The sequence below is a fragment of the Eupeodes corollae genome, chromosome 1 (genome assembly GCF_945859685.1).
Source record: "Eupeodes corollae chromosome 1, idEupCoro1.1, whole genome shotgun sequence".
NCBI classification, from domain to species: Eukaryota; Metazoa; Arthropoda; class Insecta; order Diptera; family Syrphidae; genus Eupeodes; species Eupeodes corollae.
The window spans coordinates 245,598,260-245,614,381 of NC_079147.1; the positions used below are offsets into that span (position 1 = coordinate 245,598,260).

General features: G+C 31.2%; 1 protein-coding gene across 1 annotated transcript; it reads right to left on the reverse strand.

Annotated features, from left to right (window-relative positions):
• Nucleotides 1-194: 194 nt before the first annotated feature.
• LOC129939993 (neurocalcin homolog) lies at nucleotides 195-14,957 on the reverse strand. The gene is made up of 2 exons (XM_056048209.1): nucleotides 14,270-14,957; nucleotides 195-1,503 (listed from the first exon to the last, which is right to left on the reverse strand). Exon 2 carries the CDS (start codon nucleotides 1,260-1,262, stop codon nucleotides 690-692), a length of 573 nt encoding a protein of 190 aa, XP_055904184.1. The 5' UTR covers nucleotides 1,263-1,503; nucleotides 14,270-14,957; the 3' UTR covers nucleotides 195-689.
• Between the last annotated feature and the right edge of the window lie 1,165 nt (nucleotides 14,958-16,122).

Genomic DNA, 16,122 nt, shown 5'->3' on the forward strand with positions numbered 1-16,122 from the left:
TGAACTATCAATTTTGAATTTCTCCTGTTTTCCTGATTTATATTAAATTACATAATTTTATTTTTGAACGCTTATTATATTCAAGGCAAATTTGGTGAGACGCACTTACTTGTATGCACATCATTTGCGTGTCGATCTTCTTCAGAAAAGCTTTTTTTATGTCGAAAGACAAACGAAAATCATTGATACACAAAGTTTGTTTGTTTTTGTTTTAATTATTTAGGTTCAATGCATCAAAATTTATTTAGATGTTTTAAACTTAAGTTAAGTCTTTTAAAACTTTACAATAGCGACAATACATTTTTTTTTAACTATAATAAGTTGAATGAAATTGGTTTATAATTGTTCAGATAAATTGATTTTATTTTTGTTATTTCGTTTTATTATATTTTTTTGTTTTTGTTTTGCAAAATTGTTTTTTTTTTTTTGTTTTGTTGTTGTATTATTATTTAATTTCAAAACCAAAGTGTACGAAGACATATCATTTACATATTGTGCATGCAACATACAATTTGTTTATGGTAATAACTTTTTTTTTGTTTTTTTTTTTGTTATTTTTGTTTTTTGTTTTAAATAAGAATTATGCCTTAGATATAAGCCAATAAATATTTAATTCGAGAAATGAAAGTTCTAAGAAAAAGAAGAAGAAGAAGAAAATTAAAGAAAGAGAAATAAGAAACTATACAATTTCACTGTGCTTGCGGATCGCACTGTAATAGCCGTACGATAGATGGATCACTTTTTGCACCTTCAATGAATTCCTCAAGACTGAGTTTTCCATCTTTGTTTCGATCCATTTGACGAAATATTTTGTCAGTTCGTTTCTCCGGGGTACTTTCGTCTTCGGGCATTTTCATAACTGATCCAACCATTTTATAAATTGCCGTTACAATTTCCAGCATTTCTTGACGAGATATGTAGCCATTGCCATCGAGATCATACATTGAAAATGCCCATTTTAATTTTTGCTCCAATTTTCCTCTCGATGTTACACTTAGTGCACATAAAAATTCACGGAAGTCAATAGTACCATCGCCATTAGCATCAAATGTTCGAAAGACATGTTCGGCAAATTTGCTCGCATCACCGTAGGGGAAGAAATTTCCGTATATTTTTTTGAATTCCTCAACTGATAAATGTCCGCTCGGACAATCTTTCAAAAATCCCTTATACCATTCTTGGATTTCTGCATCAGTGAATTCTGTATTTTGTTTTAAGTCTTCCAGCACCTCTGGCTTTAATTTGCTATTTTGTTTGCCCATTTTTGTTTCTGTTTGTTTTTTTTTATTTATAAAGATTTAATAATATAATTTTTTTGTTTATGAAACAAAAAATCTCGTGTTGTTTTATTTATATTTTATAGTATATAGCTAAGTTATGTTTTTTGTTTTTTTTTTTCGTTGGTGATTTTAGAAATCTGCTTCTCAAGTCTTATCACAATTGTTTGTTTTAGTCAAACGAAGCACATTTTATTTTTGTTACGGTCAGTTTATGATCCACATTCTGAAAATGAAGAACCGTTATAAAACACTTTTAACGGCAATCTGAAATAGCACAAATAACTAAAAATGACTATCAAAACGCAAAGATGAGAGAAAACCGGTGTGTACTACGAGTATGTATAGAAGGTAGAACAATAAATTATTGTTTTATTTTGTTTCTAATCGGATGCAAGCGATCAACTTAACTCAAAACAAGGGTTATACAAAATACAATGTCAAACCTCAAAAGTTATGGAAAATATCTAAAAAGATAGATATTTTATTTCTGTCATAATTGTGGAAGACATGCAGGGCAGTATTGATAAAAGAAGTTTTTGAAAAAAGCAAATACATAATAATAATTTTGTTCCAGTAAAATCGAAATAAGTTTGAATTTTGGGAAAGCAAATTATAAAGATTGGAGTAGGCTGTTAAATTAATTAATTAAGGGGATATTAAAGAGATTTACATACTCATTTATCTACCATATTTTTTGGCTACTACAAAGTTGCAGAATGCATTTTTCTTCGCTGATTTCTATTAAGCTCTTGCTTTGTCATTAGGTAATAAGGTGTTAAGGGCCTTGCACATGAGAGCGAACTACGAATGGACGCAACGTGATCTTACACATTTCAAAAAGTCAATTCCAAACAAAAATACATTTAAATTATAAGAAATCAATTGACTTTAATGTTAGGATAATAAAATTTGCATTCTTTTCTCTATAACAAGACAATTTTGTAGTAACAAACTGCAGTGTGGTTGCTACGAACTGTCAAGCTCTATTTGCGTTCCACATACCATCCACACTGCAACGAATAAATTGTTCGCGCTCAACTTAAGCTCAAAATTATACCACTCTTGTTTTGTTGTGTTAAAGATCAGGGCTGAGAAAAATATGGAGAAAAGGGTAATTTTAAATTGACAATTCGTCGCTGTCAAAATATGCGAACATCGACAGTTCGCAGCTCATGTGCAAGATGCTTAAGTCAAAAATTTGTGTTTTTCGGTTTTTTGATTTGTTGTAACGACCTTTTTTTCATCTTGTCATCTTGAGTCTAGAACAACTCCTCAATTACGTATTAATTTAGTCTTTGGACAATTCTACAGAAAAATGCATTTTTATCTTGATATTAACTTCATAAATCCATTAAGTATGTGTGACCATTTTCTGACTTAAGTCCTTTTCGCCTAACGTCAAAGTGGTGTCAAAATAAAATATGGATAGAAATATGTTAAACAAACTTTAAGGAGCAATAGCTTATGGTACACCAATTAAAGTACTCGTGATTAACACCCCAATGGTTTTTTGATTTACATTACAGCCAGGTTAAAGGCGAAACAGTATTATCATGACAATCTTTTACAAGGAGGTTTAGAAAACACAATCGTGGTAGATATAAACATTTTTATAATTTTCTGCTCCATAGAAAAAATGCCAGAACATAACAGTTTGGAATAGTTTAGTAGTAATTAATAAGTTTGAAGCATAAATATAATGTTTGAAAAAAGATTTGTAGATTATTCTAATGCTTAAAGTCCATAACCATAATGAATTAAGTTTGCAATTCAAAATTCCTAAATATAACTTTCAATTAATAATAAGAAAAACTACAGTATTATATAATATAATATTACTCAAGCATTTAAAGGATTAATTAAAAAAATAATTCAATAATTTTAATAATAAGAATAAAACCAGAGAAAATAAATCTAGTTAATGGAAAGAAATAAACGCAGATTCGTATTTATTTATTTAAAGTTAAGAGGAAAAAAACTAATTTGTATATCTACTAAAAATATAATATTACTTGTTTTGATATTTTATGTTTTTTTTTTGAAATTGTTTTAAAATCGATTAAGAGAGTTTATATGATTTGATTAGATGAAATGAGAAAATAAGTTTTTTACTTTTTGTCAGTGCGTTTTTATGGTTATTTCTTTATTTTAAACAAAATACATGTTTTTAATGTTCTCAGCAGTATGAATTGATATGATATGCAAAATATAAAGCCATAAATTATGTTGTTAACATTGATATCGTTCTTTTACTTGCAATGGGCTTATAATAAGTTGGTTTAGTAAAAAATTAAAAAAAGATTTCCCTAAATTAATTCGGTTCCGAAGTATGAAAGCAAATTTATCCACAAAATAAAGCACCAATCTAATTTTGAAATTATAGTTTAAAATACAAATACGATCTTAGATTAAGTTCGAGAGCCACACTTATAACGAAATTCATAATTTCTTTATTTTTAAATTCCAAATACTATTTTTTTTTGTTGTACAGTAATGGAAAAAATAATGGAAACAGTTGTCTTCATTATTTTCGATACACAATATTTTTCTAGCAATTAAGTCTTTTGTCGTTAGTTTTCTATATTTTAATCGTACCTAATAATGTTCTCAAATTTCAAAATTGTTTTGTGGAACTTTTTGTTTTCACTTAAAGGTAAAAAGTTTGAGGCCAATGATGATTTCGCCTGGAAAAATAATAGAAACAAGCTATTTTACCTGTTATTCTAACATAAGGGTCAGTTTTTAGTTTATGCAAATAGGGTTTTTGAGTTTGTTTATTAGTTTGTCAGATATTTTATTTTCAATACTAACTATTTTTTTTAAAAGTCGTCTAAGTATGGGTCGTGAATTACATTCTCGCATTTTGAACGCGAAATGTTGAAAAAATCAAGGACAAGCTGTAAAAGTGATGGTTGAAATTGCAAAAACCTTGAACTGTTCGAAGAAAAAAGTAGTTGAAACTTTACATTCACCCCAAAAGAAGAAACAAGATACAAAAATATAAACTTGATAAACTATTGGTAAGAATATGTTAAAAGAAACCATGTATTTTTTTAAGACAACTCAAAAACGTACAAGTGATAGCTAGAGCAATAAGAACACAACTTATAGAAGCAAGTCTTCATGGTAGAAGTCCACGTAAAGTGTTATTTTTTAACCAAGAAAACCATTATACAAAGACTTCCCTTTGCAAACAAACACTTACACCGTTCTTATTAGAATAACGTTGTGTGGTCGGATGAAACGAAGATTAATTTGTTTACTTCCGATAGAAAAATGTATGTGAGAAGGCCAAAAGGCAAAAAGTTTAACTCAAAATACACACAAAACAGTGAAACACGGTGGTTGGAATATAATAATTTGAGGGTATTTTTCAGCATCTGGTGTAGGTCGAATATTATGTCCACATCTTAAATTCAGTTATGGGAACATTAACTGAAGAGGAGGTTCCAGTCAAATGAAAGTTCATGCAGGATAATGACCCGAAGCACCTTTCAAAATTGGCCTAACAATACTTACAACAAAATAAAAACAACGTTATGGAATGGCCTTTACACTCCCCCGGCCTAAACCCAATTGAACACTTATGGGAAAGGGGAATCCTAAAGCTAATGATCGGAGATTGTAAAAGCAATACGATTTGTGATTGAAAATTCAAAGGGGATTGGAACTCCATACATTTAGCGACATGTGCCGAATTGGTGAATTTGATAGAGCGAATAGTGGAAGCAGTTATTAATAATAAAAGTGCCACTACAACATACTCAAAGAGATAAGATTTTTTTCTCGCTACAAAAAAGAGTACCATTCTAATTTTGTTTCTATTATTTTTTCCAAGATAAAACAACATAATAATCAAAAATCTACATTTTATCATTATTTTATTAAATATATATATTATTTAAAATCTATCTGTGTAGTTTTTATTTTTACTACTCTTCACAACACGAAGCTTGTTTCTTGGATCAAATCAGCCCTACAACGAAGTCATTTGTAATCGAGAACTCCAACAAATTCCGAAAATAATTATCACCAAATACTGATGTCCGATTTGTTTGTTTTTATTTGGAAGAATCAAATATTTGGTTAAACATAAGTACAAAAAGAACAAAAAACAGTTCAACGACAGTATTGCTTTAAAGTAGATACGTCATATTTTCGTTTCTTCTAGAAAATATATAAGAGGCTTCAATCTGATATTTAAAAAAAACGATAATTTTCTCACCGTTTGTTTTCTAATTGTTTCGTTGTGGAACAACAACATTGATACTATAGGTTTCATGACGAAAAGCAAATCCATTTGTGCATAGTGTAATTGACACTTTCGGAGACAAAGGGTTGAGAGAAGGCAATGAATTGTTATTTTATTGTAGGAATGTATGTCATTAACAACGGAAAAAGATGTCTGCCAAATTGCAGCAGTATTTTAAAATTTCCATTAGCAATCAGGCCTATCACGAACTCTCATAATCGACTACTTTTACAAGTTCCGAAAAACCGTATCACGAAATCCGTTCCTATGCACAAGTTATCTGATTTTAATCTACGAACGTATTTGTCATTAGTTGTTTGGGATTCTGAAAAAAGGAAATCTTCGCTGCCGTAATATGTGAACGTCTGAAGACCATCTTTAAAAACCTGATATGTTCTAATCAGTGTGGTTATAGACTACCAGGAAAGTCCACAATCGATAAAATATTCACATTGCGAATCCTTTCCAGGATCTGGAAAAAACCCAAGAACATCAAATCGATACCCACCATCTTTTCATCGATTTCAAGGCCGCATATGACAGCATCTACAGGGACGAGCTGTATAGAGTCATGTCTAGTTTTGGCATCCCTGCCAAACTCGTCCGTTTGTGCAGGATGAAAATGGAGAATTCACGCTGCTCCATAAAGTTTGGAAACATCTTAACAGAACCTTTCGATGTCAAAAAAGGTTTTAGAGAAGGTCTAATTACTAGCATATGCTGATGACATTGACATAATCGGAAGAACTCAGCGTGATGTCAATGGGGCTTTTGTTAGTATTGAGGCAGAGGCGGCAAAAATGGGTTTAACGTTTAATGAGAGCAAAACAAACTACATGCTGTCGTCAAGAAACGACATACAACACCGACGTCTTAGTCAAAACGTCACCATCGACAGACGTAACTTTGAGGTAGTCAAGGACTTCGTCTACCTAGGATCCGCTGTAAACGCAGAAAACAACACCAGCGCTGAGATCAAACGCAGAATAAGTCCTCACCCAACTTGGAGCGCGAAACTGGAGACATCTAACGCCACCTTAAGTAAGTAAGTAAGTGTTTGGGATTCGTAAAACTTTCCGATAACGATGGATTTCGTGATATGAATATCTTTACGAACTCCATCATTGATACTTTAAATCGATTGTGGACCATTCAAGTGGTCTCAAAAAAATAAGTTTAAAGATGTTAAATCACCAAATCTTTGTGAGTAACTGCATTGGTTTTGCTGTTACATAAAGCGCGTTTACTTTAGGAGTTATTGTGCACTACTTCGTTTTTAGTAATAGCGTTATGTTTACTTGTCAAGAGATAACAACTTGAAATATCTAGATAATTTTCACTTTCTTTTACAATCTATTGGTGTTGAATATGTTTATTTTTTATAGTAAAAATATCTCAATACAAATTGAGGAGTTAATTTGAGCGCTCAATGTTTTAATTACGAATAGTGGTACATATTGGCTGCGAAAGGGCATGCGGTAAGTTCGAATGTGTTCAACAATGATTTAATGATTTTATGGTTTTCCAAAAATTGCACCCTGGTTACACCTGTCATAATGGTATTAGCACTTATTCTTATGCTACTGAAAATGAAAAGATTGAGTTTCAATTTAAAAAATAAGAAATGGTTTTCCATCAATAGTGGGAGCAGTTTATTTCAGAATAGATTTCTATTTTAAACTTTTTTTTGCAACCCCTAATATATTTCATTTCATGGACTCATCGTTGCTCTAAATAAACAAAAAAAAAAAACAGTTTTTACGGCCTACACTTCTTTTTATAATAATAAACACACATTTTTCTATTGTACCATGTCCTTAGTACCTGACTAAGTAAATGCTTTTTGTATTCAACTGATTTCAACACAAAAATTCGTGTTTTCTTAGAGGTAAAATAAAAAAAGAAAAAACCTATTCAAATGGAATAACACATACATACATAAGTACATACCTAAATTATAGTTTCTATGCGTAATTGTTTGTGTGAACGTTTTTTCTTCCTATTGATTAATTTTTATTTTTATTTTCATAGCTGAAGAATAGAAAAGTTTGTAAATCTCTCATTAACTTAAGCGGAACTAACTCAGGCTTATTTCTTACGACTTAGTTGCGATATCGGAAATACAATCTATCAATTACACGAGAACTGTAGTAGCATTGCTAAAGTCCGAAGACTAAAATGTAAAAAGTATATTTATTATTATTTCATTCAAAAGACATAAATTGAGGTTTCTTACGCATTTATTTACTTTTCGGTAGAACTAGATTTGTTTAAAACTTCGGTACAAGTAAGAACAGAAATAATAAATTCAGATCAGAATCTTTCCATTAAATAGCAAAAAGATGTGGATACGTGCCTATTCATTTTTCTATTTTATGTAGATCATAGGAATTATCATATGTTTTCAAAAAAAGAAAGTGACTGTATCTAATTTAAGCTTAAGTCGTAGTTTTTAAAGTATGACAACAAGTGTTGGAGTCGGTCTAGATTGAGATACTTCAAATCCTTAACCAATTAAATTCCTAAAACATGTACATTTTAGATTAAGATAAAACTGGCATGGGACGACACTGAAATGTTTTGGTAGTTTTAATTCATATCCAACTCCAAAATCAATCTATTAAAAATTACATAAGTGTATGAGGCTTTTGAAGAATGACTTAATATATGAACTAGTTTTTTTCTTCAATAAAATATTCATACCTAAGTTGTTAGATTTCACCTACCTTAACCTTAAATAACATTTTATACTATGTTAGGGTTTTTAAACGAAAAAAGCAAATGTAATTTTTATTCCTAAGACGTATCAGTTAGTTTTAAAAATTTGATCAGGGAGTTAAAATCGAAGATCGGATTAAAAATTAATTTCTAAACGTATTTCTCAGAAAAATGAAGCAAGGTTTATCAAAGCTTTAAATGAAGAGCCATAACTAATGAAAGTTTTAATAACATAAGTTAGATACCTATCAAACTATATCTAGAAAAAGAAACAATTATTATTATTTTACTCTACAAAATCTTCATACATTTTTTTGGACAGGTTTGAGATGACATAAGGGAATTGAAAGTAAGGCAATTTTCCAAGAATCCGCTGCCAAAATTTGCCTTCCAATTAAACAACTTTAAGTTAATGTTGACTGGATTGTATTGAAGAAAAATGTCGCTAACTTTTAAGTTCAGCTATGTTTTCCCATTTAACTGAAAGTTGAACTTTATTACTTTTTGATTTATTTATTCCACAATACTTCCATTTAATGTTTGGAGTAAAAGGATTTCTTATGAAATTGAAAAAAAAAATAAGTAATATTTCTTAAAAATCGTGATAAACTTGTTACTTGCCAAAGGAGTGTTTTGTAGGCAATAATCTTTTAGGTGGATTCTGTACGATGAACTGAAGTTAGAGGTAAGTGAAGTAAAGTTCTGAAAAACAAACTAGCTGCCGTAGTCAAAATTTACTTTTAAAAAATATAGTTCCTTATGTTGTCTGAACCTGCAAGTTGTTAAGAATTGTATTGTTTTTACTTTAACCTTGGAAAATACAATTTTTGTTGTATTCAAATTTTTTTTAAAATAGACATATATATTTTAAGAATCAGTACCCTTGTTCTGTTACTATCGCTTTGATAAAATTCTTCGAGAAATACAGTACGTTCTCGATTAACTCAACTCCTCGATTTTCGCAAAAGCTGAATTTTAATCATTATTGACGCGGTAATAGCAACTCTTCAGAAAAAAATACGCGATAAGCGTTGTCCTTATTTACACAGGTTCTTTGCTATTTTTGTTTTGTCTGTTGCGTTACATTTTGTGTTGGCAGTTATTTTACCGCTACTTTTCAGTGATGGGTACGATAAAGTTGTATGAACGTACATTTATGTATGTTTCAATGCAAAATGTTTTTATTAGTTTTAATAAATTTTTTTCAGTGAGTCAAAGGCGTGCTCATTGCATGAACAAATTAAAAAAAGGTCAGGATCTTTTAACGCGAACATTTAGATGACAAATTTTAAGAAAAGACACGAAATACGCCTGTTTAAAAATTTATGGAGATAACTTTCAAACAAACCCCATCTTGTAGATCTATTCTTAATAAAATTTAATAAAAAAGTCAGAGCTCGATTTGACACACAACCAAATTTGTAACGCCGATGAGTCTGGGTTATTCTACCGACTTATGTAGCTTTTAAGGAATCGAGAGCTCCTGCCCGAAAGACCAGCAGGGGAAGAATCACGTTTCTCGCTTGCACCAAGTTTAAATAAAGTTAAGCTTTTCGTCATAAATAGATCTGTAAACCCAAGATCATTTAAACATTTTGAATACTACAAGGCAAATAAAAATGCTTGGATGATGTTAGCATTCTTTGAACAATGGTTCCATTCGACATTTGTGACCGCGGTAATAAAATTAAACCGGCCAACAAAAGCGCTCTTACTTTTGTATAACACTTTTTGTTACCCAAAAGATGGTGAGTTAATAAGAGATGTTGGCATAATCGTTGTTATGTGTTTTCCGGCAAATTGTTCTGCTATTCTTCATCCAATGGGCCAGAACGTTATAAATTTAACAAAATTGCACTACGAAAAAAGTCTATTGGCGTTCTTAGTTGGATGCGAGGAATCAGACCTTGAATTACAAATTAAAGCACCTTCAAAATGCAATTTTGCTTCTATCCAACGCATGGAATGGATTGCAGGCAGGTTCAATCAAAAAATATTGCAATGTGTTGATGGCCTCTCATAATGATTTTCAAAATGAGGATTATCAAATAAGCGGTCATAGAATCCATATCAACTCATATCAATTCATTTCGAATGAAAAAAAAACGTATGATTGGGTACGCGAAAAAAATTACAACAATGAGGAACTCAAAAAAGGCAATGAAACAGGTGAAATATCAAATGAAAGTTGGTCCGAGATTGAGATTCCTGCTGATTGAATACATTTTGAATCTTCAAAAAAATTCGAGAAATGGCTCTTTCCAGAGAGAAGTGTCCAACTTTTTCCAAAAAAAATAATTATGTAAATATATTATGTATTTATGTATATCTTTATTTTATATCTTGTAATGAATTAATTTATTTTAGTTTTGTTTCATGTTGCGTTAAATAAGAGTTTGTTTTCTAATATTTACATTTATTTCTAATATTTACTCGCTTATTGCAACAACCTCTGTCATTGCAACCACCCTTGTTTTAATTAGTTGCCATAATCGAGAACGTACTGTATTTCAATTTGGAACAAAAGTCTATTTATCGGATCATTGGATTTCTGTTACTTTAACTGTCAATAATTTTTTTGAATGGAACAATATGGAATGAAAATCAATGGAAAATGCTGTTCTGTAAGCTCAAAAGGCAATAACTTCTCCATATTAAATTCAGGTGAAAAAAAAATGCCAGAGACATGAAATAAGAAATAGTTAATTCTGAAACTGTATTGATTATTACGTATTTCGGGGGACACTAAAATCCGACACATTGCTGCTGAGAAGATCGTTTGGTGGGACCCAGTTCTAACAAAATTAAGTGCTGCTCGGATACGCCCTGTGTCATATGTTGACGCATTCCTACAACGAAAACGCAACTAAGTCGATACAACTCCCTCTTGAAATCACTTTTCGGGCATTTCAAATGGGTCAGTTTTATTCTGAAGTCTGATCCTATGTATTCGCAACTTGTTATACCGTTGTGTAATGCCCGACGATAACATATTTGCTTTTGAATTATTTAGCAATTTTCAACATATTTTTTTGTTTTTAATTTTGTTGTGTCACTAGACAATTCAACTTATTGCCTTCTATTGGATTTCCTAGTCAGAATAGTTTGGGAATCGAACTTATAGCGTTCAGTTACAGAATCCCAATTTTTCCAGAAGCAATAAATGAATTATCATGCTTATTTTGATTCAAGTGACTAGATCTATTCGTTCGAATGAATTTTGTTTATTTTGAGATTCGAATGAAAAATATTAATTGCAGAAAATGAACCGAAATTAACCTTATTTTGAAGATCAGCTGTTCTAAATGATTTGACATTTTGATATGATTTAGTGTGACCACACTATAAATAAATAAATTGGGTGGCGCAACAGTCCGTTCGAGAACTAGGTCATAGTGACTGACAACTCTCAACCATTCCTGTGTCCGAGTACTGTTGTCGGGGGCCTACAGTTTTAAGCCGAATCCGAACGGAAAATTTGAGAAAGCACTTTTCTTGACAAGAATTGCTTTTGGAGAATTTCTTTAATTCCTCGCAATGGCCAATGGCCAATACCCGTGAAAAAACTTTAGGTGGCTTAGGAAGGGTTCAAACCCAAGACCTCTCGTATGACAGCCCATCGCACTAACCATCATGCAAAGGATACTACTGGGTGTGATCACACTAAGTTTTAATTTTTCGAAAAATCTTATTTTTTATTTAGAGTTTGTCGCAGATTAACAGTTTCTGAATTGAAAAATTTAGTGAAGTTAATAAAGTGATAAATTAAAACATTCAAGACATGAAATCAAAAATTTCTTCAACTAACGTAACCATTTTGGTTTAAATTTCCATATTGTGTTTATACCGTTAAAAATGTTATCTATATTCATCACACATGGTCACACTTTTAATTGAAATGAAAACAATCAAAGTTTATAAACTTTCAATCGGTGTAGTTTTTCTTATTTTGGACAAAGTAAACAATGTCAATGGTTTTGTTTCTTAATTCTAAGAACGAGAGCATGTTTTTAGAAGAAGGATTATTAACGCATCAAATTCGTTTGAGTTTGACGATTTAAAGTATTTATACCTACCTATAAGACTTATGTAAAAATTTTCTATTGCAAAAACAAATCGTGGTGACTAAATTGATTTTGTTTTGTAGACTTGTGAGGAACTTTCGCCCCAATAAATGGGCATCTAAATATGTCTTAGATGAGCTTTCGATCGAGATACCGCCCATCTTAATGCTACCTACAACTTTGAGCTTCTTTGTCGAAGGAGGCTACCAATTTGGAGTCAGAAAAGATGCGACACTTAAGTTATCCCAATCGTCGGTATCCAAGTGCATAAAAATAGTTTTAAATAAGCTGAAAGTCAAACTTGGCACAAAAGAGATTAACTTTAAATTAAACACGAGGAAATAGACGACATTTCTCTAAAAAATTTGGCTTTCCGCAAGTAATAGGATGCGTTGATGGAAAGCATATTTCCATCAAATCTCCTGCATTGGAACTGATACACTTCAGGATCAGTTTTATTTTATTTCAGAGTCTATGTGCAGCAGTAGTGTTTTCTCTTCTATTACTAAATTTATAAAAAAAAAATGATAAAAAAATTGAAGCTACATTACACTTTGCTAATTTTTAGGTCGCGCTGAGGAAGCCGGACGAAAACATAGCAAAGCAGTGCTATCAATGGAATCCAAAAAATAGAAGGCGGCCTGGAAGGCCAAGAGAAACATGGAGATCATCTGTCATGAAGGAAGCTCGGTCTCAAAACTTGGTCCCAGCTGAAGTATCGTGCTAGGAATAGAGAGAGGTGGAAGGAACTGGTTGCCGCCCTATAAGGAGTTAAAGTGCTGCTACTACCAGCCGGAAACGAAGAAGAAGCTCTATGACACATGAAATCGTAAAATATCGTAAATTCGGTAAGAAAGCTACCAAAATCCCGACTGACCTAACGCTTGGTTGTGGTTTAGCCATTAAATTTAAAAGAGCTAGAGCTTTGATATTTTTACAATTTTTTTAATACCTATTTACTTTTTAAACCTACTAACTTAATGTTCTTTTCTTATTTTCCTACAATCGATATTATTCCAAGTTAAACAAAAGGTAGGTAGGTAGGCTGGTAGGCATTAACCTTTGTCAAATCAACAACATCTAAAAGAAAAACAACAAATCACGATAAGTTCAAGGTAAAAATTCAAAATAATATCACATTCTCTTCCCTATAAACCATTTGAAATGTCAAACCTGCGTATTTCCAAAAACGTAATGATAATTTGATGAGTTTTGAATGAGAACAAAAATATGTTAAATGGTCCTCCTTAAAAATGCATTAGAATGGCTCCTGCTTTCCAAACACAACAAAACAACATTATGTAGTTATTTACAATCCCTTAAACTCCGTTTTTTTTAAAGAAAAGAAGCAAAAAGTCTACAAAATGTGAGTCTTTTTCAAAATCTATTGTAATTGTAGCCTTTCAACATCTCTTACCTTTAAACTACAATTAGCTCTTATCTTTAAAGTGAATCTTCAAATCCAATTGGATTATTTCCAGGTCAATAATAATAACAATAAGAACTCTTCCCACTATTCTTAAAAAATTAACGAAAAATCGAACAACAAAACCACGAAAACACGAGTACGAGAATAAGAACCGAGAATTGAAAACCGAGAACGAGAAAACACACATAAAACCCCCATAAGAAAATCCAGCCCCACTGTGCCGTGTAGTGTTTTCTCGTGCTCTGGCTCTCGTGTATTCCACGAAACACGATTTATGATGTGGTCGGGTCTCGACTCGACTCGCACTCGACTCTCGGGTCGTGGTGTGTGCCTGGCGAAGATGTAAAAAAAGCAAACGAGAACCACCACAAAAGTGGAGGAGGATGGCGAAGGCGATGGCGATGTCGAATGTCGATGTCGACGATGGTGAAGTGGAAGTGGAGTAAAATAAAATACAACAAAAAAAAGAAGTGTAATAAAGAAAAGAATTAGTTCATAATGATTTTTCTTGTTGTTTGTACTGTACCTTATTTTGTGCAATGAGAAAGATGATGATTAAGAAAAATGCAAATTTTACATTTTCAGGATAATGTGAGGAACAAACAACAGCACACAATTATTAGACACACAATAAAATTGTTTATATAATTCTTTTTGTTTTTTTTTTGTTTTTGATTTTTTCACAAAATGCAGTTAAAATATTTTTCTTTTTTTTTTTGTATTCCAATTTGGTGTTTTTTTCGTTTCTTTTTCTTTTTTTGATTCTTTTATTTATTCAACATTTTTCCTGTCTATACTCCTCTCTCTGGCTGGATCACTTTTTTGTGGTTCTCCTTCACACATTTATTTAAGTTAAGTTAAGTTTAAGAGAAGAAAAGAAAATGCAATTTTGTGTATTTCTGTCATGTGTCATTCGATTGGATTTGGTTTTTCTTTTTTCTTATTTTTTCGCACCACCACTTTTTATCATTTTTTTTTTCTTTTGCTTTTGGATTTTGGTGTCGCTGTGGACTTTTGGATTGAATTAAACGTTTATTTGTTTAGATAAAGGGGATTGTATGATAATGCACGATAGGTTTGTTTACTTATTAACAAATAAATAAAAACAATAAGTAGATTGGTGAAGTTTTTCTGTTTTTTTTTAGAGATAAAAATCCTTGTCACAAAAATACTAGACTGCCATTTTGGTTTATAAATGAACGAATGATGCAGAGCAAAGGGAATTGGAAAATGTTAGTTCAACGCATGTCATCGCGTGGATGAGTAAGAAAGGGCGAGTGTTGAGTAGTGAGATGGAATTACGTATTAATTCCGTGCTCTCATTGGGTTACAGGTTTCATGGTTTGTAGTTTTGGTTTGAAATTTCAACTGAATTATGAATTTCTTCTTTGATGTGCAATAAATGACGAGATTTAGAGTGATTTTGATTGACATTTTTGTCTAAGGTATTAATGTCAAAGTTGACACTTGTTATTTTCTGCAGCATATTCACTAAATTATGTAATAAGTGCAATAAATAAAAATTTGTTTTGTTTGGAGTTTTCTGTTTGAAATATCGTTGACACAAAAAATTAATTTAATTGTAATTCAAATTACTGTCATTTAAAAATACGCTTAATTAACGAAAGGGGCAACCTTTTGAATTAAAAGTCTAATATTATACAGTGAAATTGGAAAAATGAGATAAATGAAAAATTGATTTCTATTAATATATGTGGATATTTGACCTTTCTCTCTATATGAAAATAAAAGGCTTGGGTAGCCATCTAAGTTTGTCTACAAAATTGGCTGCGTTCAATCTCGTGTTGAATAGGGTATATTGAATAGGTGCATTTTTAGATACCTTGTTGAACGAGTTGGATAGCTGTATTGAGATAGCTGTCAAAAAATAAAAACAACTTTCAGCTGTTCACAAAAAGCAGAGAAACATTTTAGTTTCGAAGTCAAAATTGTTGTAAGATTAAACATTTAATGGATCATTCAACTGATTCGTCGAACGATGATGAATTGATAGGTGCGTAACAATTTAATGGAATAAGAGATAACCTTAATCTGTAATCTATGTTAAATTTCCTCTTATTCAAATTGGAATTCTATACGATTAATAATTTATTTGCGAAATCTCCGGTTTTAAACGATTAACGTTTAACAGAAAACTATCCTAACATTAACGAGGACTTTTATGAAGTGACAATATCTACATATAGTCGTCTTTTATGTACAGAACATCCCCAAATACAACTTCAACTAATATTTTGTATCTTTTTGTTTACCAACAAATACAAAAAGCTGAAATTAATTTTCAAGTTTCTTGAAATTCAACCATGTGTTGAATCAGCTGTTCTGTCAGATACCTACATACTTCATAAATTCTGAGAT

Bases quoted from the DNA above. Each gene is read 5' to 3' on its own strand.
- LOC129939993 (XM_056048209.1), bottom strand. From the start codon at position 1,262: ATGGGCAAACAAAATAGCAAATTAAAGCCAGAGGTGCTGGAAGACTTA.